Here is a 25,188-nt window from a genome sequence, read left to right on the forward strand (position 1 = left end):
CTTAAAAGGCAGATGTACATTCTGTTTTAAAATGTAAAACAGTAATGCCTGAAAGTAAAAAAAAATGTTTTGTGTAAGAATAATGACAAATTATACATTTCCAAATTTGGTCACATCTAAAATCACATTTACTTGACATATTACAATAAAATAGTTACATTTTAGCAGAACTGACTAGCTATCAGAGTCATTCACAGTAAAATATTCTGGCTAGTAGACAACCAATAAAAGAGAGCTGCCACAAATTGGCGTACAGTAAGAAGACATGCAGATAAGACTTTATGCAGGGCTTTAAAAGAAAACACACTAGTGCCTTAATTAGTGGGTTGCATTTAAAAGTAACCTAAACTTTTCTTACCTTTGATAAAACATTTCTTTATACTTCCAATGTGTACTTACACATGCTTATCTCTCATCAAGACTCTTCCATTTCAACCAACATTTCAAATAAAATTTTCTCCGTGTCTTTTAAACTCTGTCTGAAGAGCTGAGCATGTTGCCATGACACTTCACCCTCTCCTCCTGTGAGCTCTGCCTCCACGATCAGCTCTTTGCCTCCAGACAGACTTGAAGAGGAGTGCAGTTCACCATCTGTGAAAACAAACCAATTACTGATATTATAATCAAGCTTAATTGGTGGCAATCATGTTACGTTTAAAAACTATTTAAGCTGCTGAAGTAGAGAACTGTGATTCAACCTAATGCACAAAGCACAAAGCTGATGCATCAAGCAGGAGACTGATACCTCCAGGGAACTCTATGGTGGTCTCGGAGGAACGCAAACTCCAACGCACGCTGCCTGAATGGAAGGTCTGGCTGGAGGCTCGGACAGAAGCGGACTTGATCTTCATCCCTACTGGAGCGCAGTTAAATTTCCAGCTTATCCTTCCAAAGGGAGAGCCCTCGGTTCGTGCCAAATACACCTACAATCAGAGAACCAGCACAGAAAGATCAGCATTAAACCCAAGTACATGTGTTCTGTAGAACAATTGCTAATATAATAGAAAGGCCTACAAGCAGGAATGCACCGATACTGTAATTCTGGTATGAGAAGTGGAGCATTATTTTAATGTTATGGCCCATACACTACTGTTCAAAAGTCTGGGGTCATTACGATTTTTTATTTCTCGAAAGGAATGAATTAATACTTTTATTCAGCAAGGATGCATTCAATTGATAAAAAGACAGTAAAAGACATTTATAATGTTACAAAAATTATGTTTTTAAAATTCTATTCATCAAAGAGTCCTAAAAAAATACATCATGGTTTCCACATTAAGCAGCAAAACCATTTTTCTACTATACTAATAATAATAATAATAATAGTATTAAGAAGAAGAAGACGAAGAAGAAATGTTAGTTGAGCACCAAACAGATCCTTTAAATTGCAATAAAATTTCACAGTGTTAAGAGTTTTACTAAACTACTTTTTTTGGTTGAAAAAAAGCTGTCCTGTTGAGCAAGCATAAATGACTCAACAGTACCAAAATCTAACTTTGGAATGGTAATGTATAATAATAAATCTATACTACTTTGCAAATGTTTTTTAATTTATGAAAAATAAGAGTATACAATTAAACTAAATGATACCACCAGGTTTGATATTAAACAATATTAAAAATAAATATATAAACAAATAGAAATCATTAAACAATGAAGAAATAAAATGTAACATCAAATGAGTACATTTAGATAGAAAAATAGATATATCACTAATATTGGTTAAATAAAGAAATTACTTTTCCCTTTATATTCAAAAAAATGAATATAATTTTAAAAAGAAAGAATAATTTTGAAAGAAACACACCATCTGCCAGTCATGCTCCTCTTTCCGGAACATATTTTCTGTCCTCCAAGCACCTCTCTGCCATCCTGGGATAGTCTCTTGGCCATTGCTCAGTCTGAAGTAACAGTCTTTGGGCACGTTGTAGCAAATGTGAAATAACTTGTTTTGCTTCTCAGATTCAGAAGGAATGAAGACGCATTCCTGTGCATTCTGGGAGTAAACATGCATAAACAAAATGAGGTAACTTTAACAATAAGGTATTTTACTGTGTGTGCGTGCTTGTGTGTGTGTGTGTGTGTATGTTTTTCTAGCCAGGTGGGGACTTCAACCTGAATGTACACTGACTCATGGGGACTCGTGTCACTGTGGGGACCTAAATTGAGGCCCCCATGGGTACAACAGATTATAAATCATACAAAATGAGTTATTTTGAAAATTTAAAAATGCAAAAAGTTTCATGTGATGGGTAGGTTTAGGGGTAGGGGTAGTGTAGGGGATAGAATATATGGTTTGTACATTATAAAAACCATAACGTCTATGGCGAGTCCCCAGAAAGATAGCGCACCAGACGTGTGTGTGTGTGTGTGTGTTTGTGTTTATTAATTTATGAAACTTAATTTACACTCCACAGTCATAACCAGTAATGAACCACTGGGTTATAGTTGTGCATCTCACCCCTTTAGAGTTGCTTGTACCAGTCTCCCCTCGGGCTGCCCTCCAACCCAGAGATCCTGAGACACGACCACCCAGCTCTCCAGATGCAGGGGTCTTGGGAGAAATAAACTCTACCAGCTCCACCAACAGTCTCTGCAACAGCTGTTTCTTCCTCTCTTCATCTAGAGACTGCTGCCTCTACAAGTATAGAATGGTGTACAATGACAATCAGAAACATTTCTTCAAGGCAATGATGAAAGGAGCTGTATAGAGTGTATTTAGCCTCTGTAGTCCCATTTACACTTGTTAGCAACCGCCTTTAAAAAAAAATCACGTGTGGGGTAATACTGATATATTTTATATTGTAGAATAAAATGTGAAAGTGTCTTGAGCTCATGTTCACCACAAACCTTATTTTTACCATTTAACCAAAATCTATTTACTTCAGAACGAGGGAACCGGAAGTGTTAAAATGCTAACTCGCTTCCATGTTTTTCCTACAAAGTGATATCATATCTGCACCACTCTATTTGGATGAAGGCATGAAAATGAGAAACTTACTGTAGTGTTGAGTTTGTTAATCGTATGAAGCAGCCATGTCTCCTGAACCTGTGTGCGTCTGGAAAGGACCTCTGGGTGTTTACAGGAGTACCTCCACGTCACATCCACAACCTGGTCCTTCGAGAACGCCAGGATGTAGGAGAGTTTCTTCCCCCAGCCGACTTCATACAGGAGGGGTTTATCGCACGTGTTCTCGCAAGGGTCACAGTGTAGCCAGCGATGCTGTGACTGAGAATACACCTCCGTCCACACGTGATCTGAAAGCAGGACAAAACTTAGTTTCTATTTCCAAATTATATAATTATGGTAAAGTAAAGGCCCCGATATACTTCAAGCGAAATCGAAAAATTAATTGATGTGACGCCATTTCAAACAAATCAAGTCAAAACAAAGTTCATTTGGAGTTCGCTTCAGGACTTCGAAATAGCTTGCCAAAGCAAAGTTCCAGGAAAAGTTAGCGCTGGCTGGTAAACACCTTTGAACTATCATTGGTCCGTTGCGATTATGTAATAGATGTACAATAGACCGTAAAAAAATATGGACAATGTGCCTTCACCTAGCCTAGAAATCTAGACGCACCCTAGCGGCAGCAAATTTAATCAGCCCGCGAGTGTTGTCTAGCAACTCTCAATACCCTTCTGAGCTAACTCTTGCCGGCTACGCCACCGCTTTTTCATATTAAACTGTTATTCCCTTAAAGGGTTTGTTCACCCAAAAATGAAAATCATCTCATTAATTACTCACCCTCATGTCATTGGACACCCGTAAGACCTTCATTGACATTCAGTACATTTATTACTCACTCGACCCATAGAGGCACTAAAAACGTCGTTACAAAGTCCATCTCACCGCAGTGGCTGTACAGTTAGGCCGGGGACACACTGCAAGCGTGTCGTGAGCGTCTCGGCTGAGTGGCGTGTCCGTTTTTATTTCGGCTCCCATGTTAACCGGTTAGCGCTTGCATACTGCCTGCGTCAGCCGCGCGGAAAACGCGTGCATGCTTCAAATAGAAGAGACGCCTATTTTTCACGTGACACGCGAGCGTGTTGGAAGCGTTTCTAGGCAAAATAGCATAGGAAAAGATGTTTATTTGCCATTTTGACACAAATACATAATAAATGGCATTTTCATGTTTGAAAGTCTGTAGGTTAACATAAATGCAGATATAGGCCTACTTGTAATAATAAAAAACAACATAATTATCGATTTTGAAATATTAAACCTGTCAATACAGAACGAAATATTCTGTAGCCTATTTTGCCGTCAATACCATATATTTGTATGGTCAATAGGCTACTGCCGACGTTGTCTTTGCTGTATCAATAGGCAATATATTTATATTTAACATGAAGTATATGGGCTTCCCAGCAGCAGCAGCGCCGCGTCAGACACGCTTCTGGTGTGCAAAGACAGAGAAAACGCCAGGCAGCCGCCCCGCGGCTGACACGCAGCAGAAACGCCACGCTTGCAGTTTGTCTCCTGCCTTATGTTACTAAGCGACGAGAATGTTTTTTGTGCGCAAAAAAAAAAAAATCTAAATAACTACTTTATCCACTAAATTATAGTCTTCCGCGTATGCCTCGGACGTGAACCCACGAAGCACCACGACGCATGCGCGAGAATATGACGCAGTCCGCCGTTCGGACACCTGACCCAGAAGCGAGGAAGTTTGTTTACAAGCAGAGGAAGGGAAGACGCGCCTTATCTAAGCTGTTGAATTATACACTGATCGTGCTTTCTTGGCTTAGTGGTCAAAATAGGGCGGCTAAAGTGTGCATTTCCTCTCTCTCTCTCTCTCTCTTTCGCTCGAGCTCTCTCAGCCGTTTAGAAAGCGGGCAAATTTAATGCATGCGCGTGGTAATGTACTCAAAAATATATTTCAAATCAGCAACAAGATCTCAGGTGAACTGTCACAAATTTTTTCTGTGATGCACAAATTGCGTAGAAAAGCTCATATTCGCGCGAGGGCAGTCTCAAGTGCGTCATGTTTCTATGGCAACCCGAGCTTCAGCAGTGACTAATGACTTTAAAAATAATATGAACCATCTTGTTTAATCTTAAAGTTCTGCTAGTCAGACTCGGCTCAGAGAGATTATGGCAAATAAATAATGGAACTGAACGAGCAATAGTTACTAGTTCAAAAGGGCAAACAGTCAAAGTTATTATGCGAGTTAACGCATAAATCCGTCCTGTGAAATAAAGTTGACTTTTACAGCTGAAATGATGAGTGAATTAAGCATTCTTGGAACAATTACAGAGGAATATTGTAATACGTCACAATCAGGTACAAGGAAGGGAGACAATGGATATATCGTTATGTAGGCTGAGACGAAGTTATTTTCCGCAGCTTATTTATTAACTTGTTAACAGCAGTTTATTGTGTAATATGAGACAATCGGGTCCAGGCGGGTCTGTGTCCTCCCGCCGGGTTCGGTTCCATCTATCAAATAATAGACGGGCCCATGTTGGTTCCGGGTACTGTATTTTTGGTCCGGTTTTGGGATAAGCAGGAAGAGCGGCACTCTCTGAACACAATGGAGTCCATCGCTCTGTTTTCTTTGTGGATAATTTTGTGTCGTTTGGTCCATGGTGGTCCACAGCCCTCTCACAGCCTGTTGTTAAACAGATGTGTCGCCTTAGTGGCGCGAAAATGTTCACGTAATCGTGCTGCTCGTATTATCGAGATTTTATCGAGGTTTATCGAGGTTTTCAAGGTACCAGCTGAAGTGCAGCAAGGACTTTGCAGCTTTTATTACGGACTCCAGCACGGTTAGCGCTCACACTGCATGTGAACCGCGCCCGAGTCCAACTGATCCGTGCTCTGGCCCACCTCTTCCAAGCGGGCCAGGGCCGGCTAATCAAGCCGAGCCCGGGCACGGTTCCGAGCACTCACACTAGTCAAACGAACCGCGCTTTGGTAGTCAAACGCACTCGGGCACGGTTCAAACTGGCTAGTGTGAGTACACCCTTACAGTAACGTTAGCTAGTGGCTGTGTTTGTGTTGCAGCCGCTTCCATCACGTCTAGTTCATTATCTGTATACTCCGGTTCAAATAAGCACGGATGAACAAAAAATGCAAATCCTCCTCTTCGTAGTAATCAGCTGACATATTTATGAATGATGTAAAGCACGATCAGAGTAGAATTCAACAGCTTAGATAAGGCGCGTCTTCCCTTCCTCTGCTTGTAAAAAAAACGTCCTTGCTTCTGGGTCAGGTGTCTGAATGGCGGACTGCGTCATATTCTCGCGCATGTGTCGTGGTGCTTTGTGAGTTCATGTCCGAGGCATACGCCGTGGAAGACAATAACTTAGTGGATAAAGTAGTTATTTAGATTTTTTTTTTTGTGCACAAAAAACTTCTCGTCGTTTGGTAACAACTGTACAGCCACTGCGGTGAGATGGACTTTGTAACGACGTTTTTAGTGCCTCTATGGGTCGAGTGAGTGATAAATGTACTGAATGTCAATGAAGGCCTATCTGAAGCCTTTCTCAGCCATTAGCTTTCAACTAAAATATTTTCTTTTGTGTTCCGAAGATGAACGGAGGTCTTACGGGTGTCCAACGACATGAGGGTAAGTAATAAATGAGATCATTTTCATTTTTGGGTGAACTAACCCTTTAACTAAGACGAGTTGATGCATACCTCTCTCGTCTCAGTGCGTGCACTTAATCACTCTGACGCACGGTGACGATCTGATAGCATTTAGCTTAGCCCACTAAGCCCAGTTCATTCACTATGGTACCAAACAGAGCGATCAAACTCCTCCACGTTTTCCCTATTTAAATACAGTTACACGAATAGTTGAACATGGTATGGTGACACAAAATAAAACGTGGCGCTTTTCTAAGCGGATTAAAAAGGAGAACTATAATGTATGGCGGAATAGCACTCGACTCGGCGCAGTAAAAACAGTTTAATATGAAAAAGCGGTGAAGTATCCCTTTAAATAACTAACCAAAACCAAACTTATTAAAAAAATTAACACTTGAACTTACATCAGTGTGCTAAAAACTGACAAAAATGACAAACCCTCTTTGGCAAAAAAATTATTTGAAGTGTAACATGATTGTTTAGTTTGTCCCATGACCTATTACATTTAGAGATGTTCCCTTCCGATACCTGGGCTCAGGGTATCGGCTGATACTGAGTACTGATCCGATACCTGGGTGTGTATCTGTGTACAGCTGTATTGCCCTGTATGAACTGCTAGAATTATTTTATGGTGTGTTTCAGGCTTACCCCGAATAAACCATGAACAAATACAGACAGTAAACTACTGTATTGATTACAGTATTTTATTATCTGACATGCATTTGACAGTAATATTATTTATTTTTCTTAAGCAAAAAAGAACTTCAAATGCAAACACAAATCTAACACTAAAAACTGAAAAAGGTATTTTAGTTTTACAATATTGTATAAAAAAAATGTAATATTAATCAGAAAATAATCTCTACACAAAAACAAGTGAAAAAAAGGAATCATCTATTCTAGGCATAATTATTTATATTAAAGACGTATTATTATTACATAGAGACGCTAAATCTACTGTACGCTACAACAGTAACCTAATATATTCTGTCACTTTCTTCAGGTTAAACCAAACTTTTATTTTGACGGGTTGCCGCGAAGACCTTTGAGTGTCTATGCTCATGATATGACAGTTTTCTCAAATGAAACGGTAAACTCTCATGAAGTGCCGGTTTATACGTTCGTTCCTATGGAAGTAAAACTGTGCCACTGGATTTTGAATTCTAATTTTTAGCACTGAATTTTGTTACATCGAATTTTTAACACTGAATTTTATTTTGCATCTAAATCAGACTTTGAATTTTAAAAGCCATCGAATTTCTAGCTCTGTTTTTTTTTTTGCCTATGACATTTTTTCAATGTTTTAAAAAAATTCAGTGTAAAAAGAAATTCAACGTCTCAAAAAATTCAGTGTAAAAAAATTCAACGTCTCAAAAGATTCAGTGTTAAAAAATTCAACGTCTCAAAAGATTCAGTGTAAAATAATTCAACGTCTCAAAAAATTCAGTGTAAAAATATTCAGAGTCAACATCCGGGTAACCAAGGAGAAGCAATCGATCCCTGTATCAAATCATCCAACATCCAGCCAATCATTTACGCTCCATTGGTCATGAGTAAACTCACTGAAGCGCCATCGTGTGTGTTCTGAGCCATGCTGCTGAGCTCTGGAGCTCACCTGAAGTGAGCTTCCCCGGCCCGCCTTCCTGTTTTAGCGTCACATGACCAATGGAGCGTAAATGATTGGCTGGATGTTGGATGATTTGATACAGGGATCGATTGCTTCTCCTTGGTTACCCGGATGTTGACTCTGAATATTTTTACACTGAATTTTTTGAGACGTTGAATTATTTTACACTGAATCTTTTGAGACGTTGAATTTTTTAACACTGAATCTTTTGAGACGTTGAATTTTTTTACACTGAATTTTTTGAGACGTTGAATTTCTTTTTACACTGAATTTTTTTAAAACATTGAAAAAATGTCATAGGCAAAAAAAAAAACAGAGCTAGAAATTCGATGGCTTTTAAAATTCAAAGTCTGATTTAGATGCAAAATAAAATTCAGTGTTAAAAATTCGATGTAAAAAAATTCAGTGCTAAAAATTAGAATTCAAAATCCAGTGGCACAGTTTTACTTCCATACGTTCCTGTCCTCATCATGCGCGCCTCGCATTAAGTATTCTGCAGTTTAATATTTACAGAGACTAGTATATATATATATATATATATATATATATATATATATATATATATTTATATATTCAACTACAGTTTAGAGCCCTGTGCTTAGCAAACACGGAAGCGACTAAACGCAGCTGCGGGTACCGAATATAGTTGCAGTGTGCCGTTACTTACTACAGAAACACTGGTATCATCACATTTTCAGTACAGAATATCCAGTCAGAACAACTGCTAAACAGCGGACATACTTTTAACGCCTTTTCATTTCTTCTTCGCTGCTCTAACAGTAGTTGCGTGTAGCAACACAGCACAACTTCCTGTGTTTACAATGCATTCTGAGTAGTGAAGAACTGTGCAGCAGTTAGGCAAAGCTAGCAGTCGTCACAATAACTAACATTAGATCTAGGGCTGGGCAATAAAACGATAATGATAATTATCACGATATAATTTTCCTCGATAAAACGATAAGAACAGTTCGATAAATTCTCGATATAATGCTTACACGCTATGCGTAAAGCTGCGCATGCGTATTGCAGACTGGGCTTCTGGGTGCTGCACACGCTGTTGTTTACAGTCAGTGTCTGACAGGCTTGGAGGATCGGAGTGAAGTGGAGCGAGAAAAATGAGCAATAGTGAAGAAAATTCAGCGCTCACGACCAGCTCGGAGGACAAAGACATCGTTGACAAGTTCGCTTTGGAGTAGGGATGTCAATTTTCACAAATTCCCATGATCGATCGTCGTTTAAATTAACGATCAATTAATCGATTAATCGTTAACCATAATACTGAAATATGCGTCTACAGCAGTGGCTTATAGGCGACAGCATGACAGTAGGACTATGTGCAAAGCTGCTCAAAACGCCATGTTCTTCACCAAATGAATGAGGATTTTTTTTTTATCTAAACAAAGGGCTATGGGATTGTAAAATTAGTCGATGTTATTTATAATTTAATTTAATTACTTATTTAATAACCAAATATAACATGTAATACAACACGAACGCCGCCTGATCTGTTATTCAGAATTTGTGGACGCACTTGCAAGAGCAACGTGCTGAAACGTCACCTAAACCCAGTTAATTCAAAACGATTTATTAAAATATTGTTTTCATTAATGTTATGTAATGTGACAGACAGTCCCAATGATAGTTATTATTAGTTGTGCGTTGCTGTTTGAACAGCGCGAGCTGAAGCCGATGCGCTGAATTAACACTGGTAAGTTACACTGAAACTTTGCTAGCACGTTATTTAACTCAACAAAAAGCTTCCTATATGAGATTAATCAGATTTATATAAAGTTAACAAAATATTACAAATTATATATCTTCACAAAATGATGCGAATGGACAAGTGAACTTGAATTGAGTTGCTGATATTCATATTCAGAATGGGAGACGCGTGGTGTTCACGCGCTCTAGGAACAACGCTCTGAACACGGCACCTAAACCCAATGACTTTACAACCATTTATTAAAATAGTGTTCTCATTTCTGTTATAGAATATGACTGTCCCAATCATCGTTATTATGCATTGCTCTGCATGCGCTAAAGCTGAAGCACTGAATGAAAACCGGTAGCCATTACTGACTGAAGCCATTTGCTAGTGCGTTTTATTTCGCTGAAAGAAACGCATCCTATATGATTGATCACATATATAACGTCACAAAATAAATGTAATATTACAAATTACTTCAGCACAATCTGATGCGAATGCACAAGTGAACTTGAACTAAGTTACATGCGCGAGTCAGAATACGTGACTCATGTTGTGCACGCGCTCTTCCTGGATCAACGCAATGAAACACACGGCAAATAAACCCAAATAATTAACAATCACAACGTTTTATTACAATAGTGTTCTCATTAATGTTGTGTAATATGACAGTCCCAATCATAGTCATTATTAGCTGTGCATTGCTGTTGGAGCTGAAGCTGATCACCGCCACGCTTTACCGCTCGCCTCTAACGTTAATTATTAACCAAATGCATCCTTATGAGATAAATCAGCTAAAGATAGGCCTGCACAAAATAAACACAATATTACAACTTACATTTGCACAAAACAAAAGGCTGCGAATGCACATGCAAGCTTGCAGTCATGATGAAGGTGTAACTCCAGCTGTAAAATGGTCCCAAATAGAACTCGGGCACGCTCGCATCATTTTTCCTCCCGTTTCCTCACGCACGCGCATGACCCTTCTTAATCGATGATCGATAAGCCTTATCGATCAAATGTCTTATCGACAATTAATCGATCATCGATTAATCGTTGACATCCCTACTTTGGAGATATTTTGGCGATCCCATCCGACATAAAAAAAGAGCGACATGCATGGGCTGCGTATCATAGGTTCACCACGCGAAATTTATTATCGTGCTTCTTCGAAGTTCTTCCATATAACATTGAGCCCAACACAGCCGTAAATCTATAAACTACATTCAAGCACAGCAGGCTTATTACCTTGTTAGTTGTAGTGGGTGACTTGCAAGCTAACGTTACCAAACTATAATCACTAAAAAAAAATCGGTCTTGCACATCGCTATCATAATTGTGTAGAGTAAAAAAAATGCTTACCACAATTAATATTTTAATAAATAAATCTACCTCAGTTTTAATAAATGTTCTCCTGTTGGGAACTGTTTGTCATGTTTTGACAATAAAGGATAGTTTAAAACCACAGTTAACTGTCTGTTTTCTACATCTTTCACTCAGGAGCAAAAATATGCCTTTAAACTTTAAAATGTACAAATTTTACAAATAAATGTAAAATACAAATTTTACATTTATCGTGATATTTATCGATATCGACTGATATGGAAAATTATATCGTGATCATTTTTTGGGGCCATATCGCCCAGCCCTAGTTAGATCTTGTTTAAGAATTATGGTATCGGATCGAGTATTTTTCAAGTACTAATATTTCCGATACTAGTATCGGAATCAGAACAACTCTAATTACATTACATGGAGAGGGTGGGGTTTATGACCTAATCTGGAACCAACCACCTGGGGGCAATCGAGACACTTTGGCTTCACTTTTCATGCCTTGTGGGGCATGCTTGGTAGGTACAAACTGTTGAACTATAAAGTTGTAATTCTAATTAAAATTGACACTGACATTTTTTTCATTCATGTTTAATACTGAAAGCTGCTTGCTTTAAAGTCTGTTGTAATCTGTTGTACAGTGCTATATAAATAAATGTGACTTGACTGGAGTGAACTGCAGAACTGGTGCAAAAAGATAAGATGCTTTCTTAACTGCGGTTCCCTTTCGAGAGAGGTTCCTCGTATTACGTATGGGAAAACTCCTTTTCTCGAGAATATGAAGCAAAACTTTAATAAAGGTATCCATGTAAAGCGCAGTGCCGCTGAACGGCCATAGCTCAGCGCGAGGAGCGCTCTGATTGGCCGGGCCACGGCAACTGCATGAACCTATGGTGAGGCGGGGGGCGTTCCAGAAGCCCGCCGAAAAAAGGTGCTTATATTTGCATACAGGAGGCTATATAAAGCCCTGATTTCGCCATAGGTGTCAGATTTTATCTCCTTCAGCGATACCTTCGCTGACCTCCGGAAGAAGCAACCGCCGTCGAAAAGGCACCAGCGGAACCTGCAGCTGAGGACGACGGACTCCCTCTCCGCCTTCTCTGCCGTTCCAGCTACGCCATCCGGCGATCGTATCCTTTTATACTCTCTTCTCCTAAAAGAGCGCGGGGCGTTGTTTCAAATGCCTCGCATTTCCTGCGGCTCTTGCAGAGCTCCTCTCCTTGGCGGCGACCGTCACGTCATCTGCGTGGCATGCCTTGGACGGGACCACGTGCAGCTCGCACTCTCTCAGGGCGGCTGCCCCGAGTGCGATGAGATGGCGCTGCAGACCCTTCGGGCTCGCCTCGCCACCTTCGACCAGGTCCCTCCTCCTGCCGCTGGGCCGCGCCGCAAGAAACGCCGCGACCAGAGGCTGCCGGAACGGTCTGGCGACTGCACGCCGGATGACTCCCCGCGTGCCTCGCCATCGCCGGTCACCTTCACCCAGGAGGAACAGCGTCCCTCTCATGCAGCGGCCTGTTCGGTTTCCTTCGGTGGCCCGTCGCCAGAGGATGATGAGGACAGCCTCTCCACAGCCGCTTCTGGTAGCGAGTGGTCAGCTTCTGTCTCGGAGCCCCCCGCTTCGATGCAGACCGCCACGAGCGCCAAATCTAACGTCGACGCGGAACTCATCCGCGTGCTCTCCAGGGCCGTGGAAGACCTCGGGCTCGAGTGGTCCCAGCCCGATGAGCCAACGCGCAGCAGACTGGACGAGTGGTTCCTGGAAAGCCGCCGCCTCTCTTCTCCTCAGAAGCCCGCGCCTTTCTTCCCTGAGGTACACGACGAGCTTACGAAGTCGTGGAAGTCGCCCTACTCTGCTCGCGCCAGATCCGCTTTTTCCCCAGCGCTCTCCGTTGTCGACGGCGCTAAGGAAAAAGGCTATGAGTCTCTTCCACCCCTCGAGGAGGCTGTCGCCGCGCACCTCTGCCCGCCCTCCTCCTCCAGAGGATGGCAGTCCAGGGCTCAGCACCCGTCCAAGCCCTGCCGCACCACTTCTGCTCTCGCTGGCCGGGCATATGCCTCCGCTGGCCAGGCTTCCGCGGCCCTTCACACCATGGCTGTCCTTCAGGTGTTCCAGGCCAGACTTCTCCGCTCCTTGGATGAGTCTGTCCCCGACTCCGATGTTTTGAAGGACCTCCGCAGTGCGACGGACTTGGCCCTTCGCGCCACTAAAGCCACTGCACAAGCCATCGGGAAAAATATGGCTAACCTGACGGTCTTAGAGAGGCACCTTTGGCTGAATTTGACCGAGATGAAGGACGCGGACAAAGCCTCCTTTTTGGACGCCCCCATCTCCACTACCGGTCTCTTCGGCCCGTCAGTCGTGGGTTTCGCGGAGCGCTTCACTGAAGCGCAGAAGGCTTCGCAGGCTATGAGGCATTTCCTGCCTAAGCGCTCCAGCTCGTCTTCAGGCCAGGGACGCTCTCGAGGTAGACCCCCGCCTTCTCAACCCGCTAAGCCGGCAGAGCCACCTTCCCGGCCTCGCTCCTCTTCTGGACCGCGCCAACGTTCCCACTCCGCGAACCGCAGCAGTCGGCCTGAACGCCGGGGACCTCGACCCAGGATTGTGTTGAACCCCGAGCCTCCGAAGCCGTCCTAGCCGCAGGGATAAAAAGGAGATGGTCAGGTCTCGCCTCGGCCGGACCCCCATCTCTCCCTCCCGGTCTCCCAGTTCCCTGCACCCAGGTGACTGCCGACCTCAGTTTAGCAGCCAACGAGCCCGTTGTCAAACGCACTCGCCTGCACACAAACGCCGTTATCACGGCGACCCAAATAAATCTCAAAAAGAGCTTTTTCTCTGTAGTAAATGTGCCCACACATCAGTCTGCACTCCTACACTCATTCACCCCTCCCACCCATGCTATAAATGTCCCGGCGCCCACTCCACAGTGCACGCCGCCACACATAAGCACTACCCCCTCTATGTCTCAAGCACAAAATGGCAGCGCTACCGAGTTCCCTCTAGTAGGCGACCCTTATCCGCGCCGGCTCCAGCCGCTATCGTGTCGGGCTCAGGCCTGGCAAGCCATGCCCGGGGTATCAAATTGGGTTATGAACATAGTAAAAAGGGGCTACTCGCTACAGTTCGTTCGCAGGCCCCCGCGCTTTCGCGCCGTGGTCGAGACCTCGGTGAGAAGCAGCGTCAGTCACGTGCTTCGCACCGAGATTTTGAAACTGGTAAAGAAGGGAGCGGTGGAGCCCGTTCCCCCTTCCAAAAGCGAGTCGGGCTTCTACAGCCGATACTTTCTCGTTCCGAAGAAGGACGGAGAGCTCAGGCCCATCCTAGATCTAAGGCATTTGAACAAAGCTCTAATGACTCGCTCGTTCAAAATGCTAACGGTGAAACAGATCCTCGCGCACATTCGCCCTGGGGACTGGTTTTTCACGATAGATCTGAAAGATGCGTACTTTCATGTGCAGGTAGCCCCCCACCACAGGCCATTCTTGAGATTCGCCTTCGAGGGGCAGGCTTATCAGTACACGGTCCTGCCATTCGGCTTATCCCTGGCGCCCCGCACGTTTACGAAATGTATGGACGCGGCATTAGCCCCGCTCAGGCTGAAAGGGATGCGGGTGCTCAACTACCTCGACGACTGGCTAGTGATAGCCCAGTCTCGAGCAGAACTACTAACACACAGATCCTGGCTCCTCAACCATTTAGACTGTTTGGGTCTCAGGATCAATATCGCCAAGAGCTCGATGTCACCCACTCAAAAGATATCTTTTCTGGGCTTTGTTCTAGACTCGAGACTCATGAACGCGCGGCTGACGTCACAGCGCGCGCTATCCGTCCAGAACATGGCGACTTCATTCAAAGCCGGAACTCGCGTTCCCCTGAAACACTTTCAGAGAATGCTCGGCCTTATGGCCTCGGCATCGTCAGTGCTCAGGCTGGGACTGCTACACATGCGTCCCCTCCAGCGTTGGCTACGCGCCCATGTCCCTCCTTATGCATGGAAATGGGGCCGTTTTCCCGTCAAAGTGAGCCACAGCGTTGTCAAAACTTTGGCTCCTTGGACGAGGACAGAGTGGTATCGGAGGGGCGTGCTTATGGGCACAGTCCACAGTCCACATTCCCCCAGGGGAATGGTCTCTTCACCCGCAAACGGTTCTCTTAATTTGGAACACCTTCGGCAGAGCGAAAGTGGATCTCTTCGCCTCAGAAGACAACACTCACTGCCCAATATTTTTCTCCAAACGCAGGGATGCCCTGGCCCATGTCTGGCCCAGTCTCCCGCTGTATGCTTTCCCCCCGATCGCGATGCTACCACAAACCATCAAGAAAATCAGGGAGACAGCATCCGCGGTGCTTTTAATAGCCCCGCTCTGGAGGAACCGAACGTGGTTCTCCGATCTGATCCAGCTGTCAGACACAGCCCCATGGCCCATTCCGCTGAGGAAAGACCTCCTCACGCAGGCGAAGGGGGGGATCTGGCATCCCAGTCCCGAACTATGGGCCCTCCACGTATGGCCCATCAACTGGTATCGGAAAACCTCTCTGACAGAGTTATGAACACTATAGCGGAAGCTAGAGCCCCCTCGACGAGGCGGCTCTATACTCTGAAGTGGTCAGTGTTTTCTAACTGGTGTGCCGTCCGAAATATCGACGCACGCTCATGCGAAATAACAGAAGTGCTCGCTTTTCTCCAAGAGCTACTGGACGCGGGTCGTTCCCCCTCCACGCTCAAAGTTTATGTCGCCGCCATAGCAGCTAACCACGCTCAGGTCGCGGGACATTCACTAGGGAAAAGTGAGCTCATTGTACGTTTTCTTAAAGGGGCCAGGAGATTGAACCCCCCTCGCCCCCCTTCGGTCCCTATTTGGGACCTCGCGGTGGTTCTAGACGCTATGAAGGGTCCCCCCTTCGAGCCTCTCCAGACCGCGACCATAAAGCTTTTATCATTCAAAACTGCGTTTCTGCTGGCTCTGGCCTCGGTTAAACGTGTGAGTGACTTACACGCACTCTCAGTGAGTCCGTCCTGTCTCGAGTTCGGGCCCAACAACTCCAAAGTTGTTCTTAAACCGAGACATGGTTTTATACCCAAAGTGCTTTCTACCCCTTTTAGAGCACAGGTTATTACTCTGCTTCCTTTACCCGTATCTCAGGGTGAACAGGACGCGAATCTGCTCTGCCCGGTCAGAGCTCTGAGACTGTATCTGGAGCGCTCCTCCCCCTTCAGGCAGTCGGACCAGCTGTTTGTCTGCTTCGGCGGCCGCACTAAAGGTTGTGCTGTCACGAAGCAAAGACTCTCACACTGGATAGTGGACGCTATCTCGCTGGCATATGAGTCTAAAAACCTGACTTGCCCTATAGGCGTTAAAGCCCACTCCACTAGAGGCATGGCCTCATCTTGGGCTTGGTCGTGTGGCATTTCTTTGGAAGATATCTGTGCGGCGGCAGGCTGGGCCTCTCCGTCCACTTTTATCAGATTCTATAAATTGGAGGTTCCAGCTCTACAAGCAGGGCTTCTCTCCATTTAGGCTCTATCTTGACCCTGGTAAACAGATTGCCTTTAGTTTTGGCCTGTACACATCAGTCCTTAAGCACTTTCATTTATCATAAGATCCGACTATGTCCGATCAGCCGTTCAAATGAACCGACTCTTCCGGTTCTTCATCCCCCCTTATAGCCGCCTCTTCGGTGTCTCGGGGGTTATTTACATGTGCTTGGGTATACTGGGTCAGTCAGCACACACGGCGCTTTACATTGTGTTCCCATACGTAATACGAGGAACCTCTCTCGAAAGGGAACGTACTCGGTTACTTTCGTAACCTCGGTTCCCTGAGAGAGAGGAACGAGTATTACGTTCCGTGCCGTGTTTATGCTTCTCAGGTATCGCTTCAGTCGATCTAAAAACCTGACACCTATGGCGAAATCAGGGCTTTATATAGCCTCCTGTATGCAAATATAAGCACCTTTTTTCGGCGGGCTTCTGGAACGCCCCCCATTGGCTCGTTCCTCTCAGCCGCCTCACCATAGGTTCATGCAGTTGCCGTGGCCCGGCCAATCAGAGCGCTCCTCGCGCTGAGCTATGGCCGTTCAGCGGCACTGCGCTTTACATGGATACCTTTATTAAAGTTTTGCTTCATATTCTCGAGAAAAGGAGTTTTCCCATACGTAATACTCGTTCCTCTCTCTCAGGGAACCGAGGTTACGAAAGTAACCGAGTACGTTTTCTTTGTCACTGTCACTTTTTGTTATGTGCTTATTTTGTTTTTGAGAGGAATGCATGCAGCACATATTTACACTAGGGATGTCTTTTTGGCCAAAAGAGAGAAAAGGCCCCCCCTTTGCTGGTACAGTTTTGGTGCCTTAATGCTGAAAGATTTCTACCTGTGCTGTCCCATATATATCTGGCCTCAAGGCCTAAGGCTCGACAGAGCAGAGTGAAACAGTTGGCCCATTCCCCACAGCGCCCTCTCCTGGTCTCCAGAAGCTTCTCGGGGTTATTGTATCTGCAGAAGGGAAAAGTAAAGTGAATTTGCAGTTATGACATAAATTGCAGCACACTCTTCTCCATTCCAAAACACCATAAAAGTGTGGTGGAGAGGTAGACTGGTAGCCTGACAAGCCAGACCCACATCAAGATGGGTCTGGAAACTCACCATTGACAGGGCTCAATCCGAGGGGCGGATAAACGGTTGTCTTTCAAACTCCCTCTGCACATAATTGGATAGCGCTACAACCAACTAGAGCAACGTGAAGCGGAGCTAGTTGACAGATTAAAGGTATTTAATGAGATTATGCCTGAAAAGGTTTTGGATTTTTTATCATATGTTAATTTAAAAAATCTTGTATAATATGACTTGCTGTTTTGTTTTTTATTGTATTTATATGATATTTGTATTGTTGTAGTTGAATTTTTGCCATGAAAATAGCTTTGAATGCTCACATGGCATTAAATAAAATAATCTGAATCTGACAGATTAAAGGGATAGTTTACTTTGAAATTAAATTTTGATATGTTTTAGCTTACCTCATGGGCATCCGAGATGTAGGAGTATTTATGTCCCCAGTTTCAATTGTGATCATTTTAGGTCAAACTGTTCGTCTGTGCCTCACATAATGCATAAATTTCACTGTATCCGGTCGGCAAAACTCTGAACACATCTTCCCTTTTTAAGAATGACTTCAGTGCCGTTCTTTGTTCTTTTCTCAGAGAAAAGCTTAACTCCATGTCTTCCAGAGTCGCGGTCAAAGCTTATTCGAAAGGCCGCCGTTCGCCAGCTTCTGTGTTTACTAGAAGCACGTAAGTGCAACTCTGCCGTCATTATGTTAAGCCCAGCCCACTGACTATACACCATGTGATTGGCCTGACCAGAGTTTGGTTTTTACAGCTCAGATGTGTATTGAGAGTTGCTAGACAATACTAGATTTGCTGCTGCTAGGGTGCGTCTAGATTTCTAGGCTTGTAGACTGGGTAAACACAGCCTGATCTTCCGGCGATTTGATTTCACCCTGCAGTTCAGTCTGGAAACCTCTACATTAATTTATACTGCTTTTGTTACACTTTTGCAGGAACCAATCACAGACTAGCTTATCTGCCTGTCGCAGTATTGGCGGGGTTAACACGATGACGTATAGAGAAGCGATGGGTCGATGCCCGTTGATCACACCTCTTGTGGTCTGACCCAACATCATTAACAGCACAACGTCCAATTAAGAATGAAAAAGCAGATGCACCTTGGGAATCTAGTGGAGAGTTGGCAGGTGTGACAGAAGTGGTTCTCTACACGGCCTGCATCCCAGCGTAGGTCATCATTTGAGGGGGGGAGGGCTCCAGAGGGCTGGGTTTTACCTCCACACCGGCTACATGGCAGACTGTCAACCCAGGAAAAGAAGTCCCCTTTGAACCACTGCAACAGGTCTAGAACTAACATGTCCTCCTCTCCTAGACTCCATGCTGAGAGTGGAAACCAACACAAACATTAGTCAGCTTCTGATAATCTGGACTGGAGTCATCCAAGTATAAATCTGTTTAAATATGTTGTTCAAAATGTCTTCTTTGCATAACTTTTAAATGAGGAAAAAATATTAATCAAGTTTGAAGGGTCATGAAACCCCAAAACACATTTTTGAGATGTTAAAGGGTTAGTTCACCCAAGAATGAAAATAATTTTATTAATTACTGTAATAATGTAACATGGACTGTTCACTATGTCATCATGTGATGCTTAGATTATGTGGATTATGTCATCCATGCAATTTGTATTGGGTGCAATATGTCAGTTATGCGATCTGTAGGCTAATGGGGGGCTGTGCATTATGTAATTCTATAATATGTATATTATCCAGGATGTGGATGTGCAAAATGGGAGTTGTAATTAATAATGTTTTTTTTTGTGTGTGTAAAAACTGCTAATGAAAGGTGTTAATGTGCCTACTGTATATGTACCTGTCAGATGTAAATGAGTATATTTTTCATGAGAGGTTGCCTTTGTAAAAAGTCCAAAACAAATTTCTCTTCAGGGACAATAAAGTATATCATCTTTTTATTTCTATCTTATTTATTATTGTTATGAAACGACAAGAATGCTTTTTGTGTGCGAAACCACCCCAAATTAACAACTTCATTCAACAATCTCTTCTCGTCTGTGCCAGTCTCCTATGCTATTGACATGGTTAAACCAGTACAGCACTTCCAGGTTCTACGTCAGAACGCCGCCTCAACATTGGCTGATGCCATTCACGTGAACACGACACATGTGATGCAGACGCAGGAGCTGGCCAATACGGAGTCGACATTCTGATGCAGAACCCAAAAGCGCTGTACTGGTTTTAGTGAATAGCGTAGGAGAATGATGTTGAAGAGAAGGGCTTCATAAAAGTAAGGTTGAACCACTGGAGTCACATGGACTATTTTAATGATGTCTTTACCACCTTTCTGGGCCTTGAAAGTTGCAATGACGTTGGTGCCAATGGATGGTTTAGAAACCTCTCAGATTTCATCAAAAATTGGAAGGTTGATAAAAATAAAAAATAAAGGTTTGGAATGGCATGAGGATGAGTAATTAAATGACAGAATTTTCTTTCTGGGGTTAGCTAACCCTTTAAAGGGTCATGAAAGCCTAAAAAACATTTTTGAGATGTTAACAGATACGTATACATAAATATTTTGGGGGGCCATTTCACTCTTCCGGTTTAAAAAAGCAAAGTTGAGCCAACGTCATGAAAAGTAAATTAATAAAGTTTTAGATGGTATATGCGTTAATTCTGAGTTGTGACATCATGTCTTACCAACCTGGATCTGCATCCTTTGCTTGTTTCAGGCGTTCTTTAGCCCTGGACCTGAGCAGTTCATGAGGTATGCAGCTCAGCGCCTTTTGCTGCAGTTCAGGGTTCTCGTATATCATCACATGTTGGAAGTTTGACTGTATAGTCCTGAAGAACGTCACGCTACTCGACTAATACACAAGAAAACAAAGAGAGAAAGGTGAAATTATTGTAAAAATGCAAGTCTTCAAACCAATTACTTTTCATATGGTTTTCCACATTATTGTTTTATTGGCTAGTGCAGAAAGTAATGATATCATTCTTAAAGGTGCCCTAGAATGATTTGAAACAATATGTTAAATTGTTCTCTGATATCTACATAGAGGGTATGTGGTTTATTTTAAGGCAAAAAAATGTCCAGATACAGTTTTCCAGGTCCATTTACAACCCTATAAATTGTGCCTAGGATGTAATGCTCTGTTTTTGCCTTATTTGGAAGGGTCATGAATATTAATGTTGAGCTCTGTTCTGATTGGCTTATTTCCGCAGCTCACAGCTCAGAGCAGTTCAGTGAAGCGGCTCGTGAGTCCTGACCGTCCTGACACAACACAGACCGGGATAAAATGGCACTTTAAGCAAAACATCTCAAACGGAAATTGATAAAATGCGATCATCCGCGCACGAGAAAGAGCTCGCATTTGTGCGGTTGCCAGAGTTCAGTAATTAAATCCCCCAAACAGAGCTTTTCTGTGAAAAGAACTCTTATACTATCCAGTGTTTTACCTAAACATGTCCAATCTGGCAACCATATGCACGTGAGCTCTCTCGCGCACAGGTGATCTGAAAACACCAATAAACAAGTAAGCTGCATTTTATCAATCTCCACAGACTATCGTTTTAACTTATATGGTGAAAAAGGTGACGTTTGCTAGAAGGATCGCGTGAACGAAAAAAAGCAAAGTATCCACGGTTGTATTTTGTAATACAAAATATTATTAACCTTTGTCATTAGACACACTATTTACTTTTGTATGGTACTTGGAGTATCCTATTGTTACTGTACTCGCATCTTGCGTCATCTAGACAATGCAGTCTCTCTAAGAAACTTTCAATTTAATCAGAACTTGTTTAAACAGCTAGTCAATAAGTGGATAAATTACTTACTCCTTGCAGGAATATAGTTGCCACTATCTACAGTTTAATACGCTGAGTGAAGCTTGCTTGAAATTGGCCGAAAAAACGAATGATTTGTTGTGGTATCCGATTATAATAAACCTCAACTAGGGCTGGGCGATATGGAGCAAAAAATATATCTCGATATCTTAACAGGAAAAATAACCCCCTAAAAACAGCAAAAACAAATATGCCAAATATCATAGTCTTTTTTTTTATTGAAGTGCAAAGAGGTAGTCAGTTCATGTCGGAACAAAGTGCTTTTGACATAAAAAAAAAAACTCCCTGATTAAATAAATAATAATAATTTAACTGTGAAATAAAATAAATAATATATATAGCCTTCTTTTCATTCATTACATGCTTTCAAAAGACTCCCTTTTTTTACAGTTAAAGTAAACAGTAAGCATTTTACAGAAAGATGAGGGCATGACTGAGATATAAATAAACTGATTGTCATAAAACCACTTCCTGTTAAATTTGTATCAAAATTCAAACAGTAGGCTAGATGTCGCGCTCTTTGCTAAAGCGTGACTGAGCACCTCATCATGCGGATCATGTAGGCTACACATGAGGTGAGTTGCCCTTCTTTTCCAGTCACAGAAATATGCACGTCAGAAGGTAGGCTTTATGATACAGTACAACTTACAGAAGAGCACTGTGTCTCATAGGACACAAGGGATGTCGCGTTTTTCCCTCTTGGTTAAAACATGAATAGACCTATTCATTATAATCCTGTGATAAAGCTGACAAAATAATAATAATGATGATATTGCAATACTTTTTAAATGTTTTCAAATAATATGGGACTATTTTGACATTTTAACCGAAAACCATGCTATCAGTTACACACAAATCATAAACTGACATGATTGCGACTGAGAGTGCGTCTCGCACCAATAGTGTCAATCACCTGACTGTGGGTGAAACTTGCGATTTGAGCTATGATGAACAATAATATTTCTTTATGAATTTTAGCAAGCAGTTGTGTTAGAAGGAAAACCGTGGTCTCTAAACTAAGTCTTGAACAACGCACACGCTTGTCAACATGATAAATAATCCTAAATTGGTTGCGAACACCGCTGTGTTCAGTGAGACAACACGCGAGGGGAGGGGGAACAAAAGCAACGAGGCAGGAGGCGCGCGAGCACAGCACAGAGAAGGCAAACGGGCAAAGTGGCGGAATCAGAATTATATATAAACAATATATCTATACATATACGATATGTCAAAGTCCATATCGAGTTTAAAAAATATATTTTTTAAATATCGAGATACCGCCCACCCCTAACTTTAACTATGTGTCATGAGAGCCGTTTTTGCTATCTTCGAGTGTCTTGTTTACCATCAGTAGATTCGGCTTGTTTGGACAGATGCAAATGTTGGGGGCGTGCATATAAATGATCCCCATTGCTTACGTCATGGTTGGGTTTATGTTGAGAAGCACTTTTTTTTCTGTTGAGTTTTTGATTTACGAGATTTACATAAGAAATAGGAGGCAATGGTGTTTGAGACTCACAGCATGTGATGTCCATGTACTGAACTCTTATTATTTCACTATGGCCAGGTTAATTCAATTTTTCATTTTAGGGCACCTTTAAAATAAAACATGCAAATAGGACTCTAAACCCTATAAAACGAAAACTAAGAAGTAGAAGTTTTAGAAGTAGTACAAAAATAAACTCACAGTGTAAGGTATAGCAGCTGGTGCAGGAGTAGGGGCCGCGGGGGCAGACGCAGGGCCCGCAGAAGAAGAGGAGGGTGGTGGTGGTGGTGGTGGAGCAGGATTTGGATTTGGAGTAACTCTGGCACTTTGTGGGTGGGATGCAGCTTTGCTCGCACCAAGCCTCTGGTCTCTCTCAGTGGCAATTGTCTCCCGCACCTGCCTCAGCCTCTCCACAGAAGCCGACTTCGGAAACACCAAGTGAGTTTCAGCCTAACGGAGACAAAGCAAATCTAATGTGATGATGCTTTGAAACCATAAAGGTAGCTATATTTGCATTATATATATATATATATATATATATATATATATATATATATATATATATATATATATATATATCCATCCTACCTCCTCAAATCCCATCTCAAAGAGACATTCAACTGCTCCTTTTACAGGCAGAAGCTTGGTGGAGAATGTTGGGTTTCCAATACGGATTGATCTGTATTTATCCTCACCTGGGTTCCTACAAAACACACATGCACAGGATAAAACTAAACACAGAAGAAGAAAAATATTTGTATATAAATAATGTGTAGCTTAACGGTCGCATACGATATTTTTTTGATTGATAAATTGATGTAGAATAAGGATTTAAAAAAAAAAAAAAAAACATAGTTGGAAAGATGCCTATGGACAACATACAGAAGACGGTCATCCTAGCTGTGATCAGGCATAACATTCCAACCGGCACTCTGAATGGTCTCCGAGACTCTTCACTTACCTAAGAATGTTGTCCGCGTATGTAATTAGCAATTTAGAAACATCCAAGAACACCTCGGTAGGATTTTCGCACAAAGCAGTAACTCCTTGAGACCCAGACATGTTTAACTTTCAACTTGTACAATTACAGTAAGTACATCCGTAAGAGAGACGTAGTCGAATTCTACTGCAGGGTTGCCAGGTCTACGTAACAAAACAAGCCCAGTGGCCAATCAAAAATAGTCCAAAACTAGCCTAATGTCCATGTCCCAAATATGCAAACTCAAAGTAACACATTCCTACAAAAAAATACACATTTTACAGTCACTGTTGTGCAAATTGAAACCCACCAAGTTATATCGTAGTGATAATAATAAACACAGCTCAGAGGCGCCCCACCAGCCTCCTTCGAAAACCTAGCATCTAACGTTAGCACTAAACATCGTTAGAGTATAAAATATTTCAATACAAACATTTCAGTCACATATAATTTGCGCAATATTTCACACCTTTACCCGCGAAGAAATAAATGCTACCCGCGCTAACAGTTAACTTAAATTAACTTAAGCATCCTAAACCTGCAGGAAAACCGCTGGCTTGGCAACCAAAGTTGCGAATTCATAGCTGTCCTTTATGCGCCTGGTAGATATTTTCTAGAAGAAATATTATCTAATATGTTGAATCGTTGTTTAATTTTTTATATGAATATAAAATAATCTAATTACTTTAAACATATTCCTAGTGCACGTTTTGGCACAAGTGAATCTTCTGCTGGCAATCATAGATGGACAGGAGATCCCAGAGCGACTTCAGTAATGATGGCATGATAAAAGTCTTTTAAAAGTTCTTGTGCGATCATTTTTTTTTTTAAATTTTTCAATTGATTTTTTACTAATATTTACTAATTTACTATTTATTTATTTTTTATTTATTTACTTTTGGTACATTGTGTTTGAAATGATCATTTTACATCAAAACACAAGCTAATATCCATTTAACAGGATTGAATATATTATTATTATTATTATTATTATTATTATTATTATTATTATTATTATTATTATCATTATTATTGAATAA

At 42.3% G+C, this 25,188-nt stretch overlaps 1 protein-coding gene across 3 annotated transcripts; it reads right to left on the minus strand.

Annotated features, from left to right (window-relative positions):
• Nucleotides 1–24,913, minus strand: ngly1 (N-glycanase 1). Of its 3 annotated transcripts, XM_067426122.1 has the most exons (12): nt 24,459–24,701; nt 24,131–24,312; nt 23,758–23,872; nt 23,371–23,619; nt 20,539–20,701; nt 18,981–19,200; nt 17,631–17,752; nt 3,002–3,258; nt 2,462–2,638; nt 1,808–1,996; nt 746–923; nt 1–591 (listed from the first exon to the last, which is right to left on the minus strand). In XM_067426122.1, exons 2-12 carry the CDS (start codon nt 24,229–24,231, stop codon nt 416–418), a joined length of 1,947 nt encoding a protein of 648 aa, XP_067282223.1. In that variant the 5' UTR covers nt 24,232–24,312; nt 24,459–24,701; the 3' UTR covers nt 1–415. The 3 variants fall into 3 exon arrangements, with proteins under 3 accessions (XP_067282223.1, XP_067282225.1, XP_067282226.1); XM_067426124.1 differs by lacking the exons at nt 24,131–24,312; nt 24,459–24,701 and adding an exon at nt 24,834–24,913; XM_067426125.1 differs by lacking the exon at nt 24,131–24,312 and having other exon boundaries at nt 24,459–24,700.
• Between the last annotated feature and the right edge of the window lie 275 nt (nt 24,914–25,188).

Source organism: Pseudorasbora parva, chromosome 19, assembly GCF_024679245.1.
Source record: "Pseudorasbora parva isolate DD20220531a chromosome 19, ASM2467924v1, whole genome shotgun sequence".
Classification (NCBI taxonomy): Eukaryota; Metazoa; Chordata; class Actinopteri; order Cypriniformes; family Gobionidae; genus Pseudorasbora; species Pseudorasbora parva.

Excerpts from the sequence above, each read along its gene's own strand:
- ngly1 (XM_067426122.1), bottom strand. The coding sequence starts at position 24,231 with ATGTCTGGGTCTCAAGGAGTTACTGCTTTGTGCGAAAATCCTACCGAG. Across the intron at positions 3,259-17,630 it reads ATATATATGGGACAGCACAG|ATCACGTGTGGACGGAGGTG; the intron begins GTAGAAATCTTT and ends TCCTGCTTTCAG. Across the intron at positions 592-745 it reads CACCATAGAGTTCCCTGGAG|ATGGTGAACTGCACTCCTCT; the intron begins GTATCAGTCTCC and ends TTGTTTTCACAG.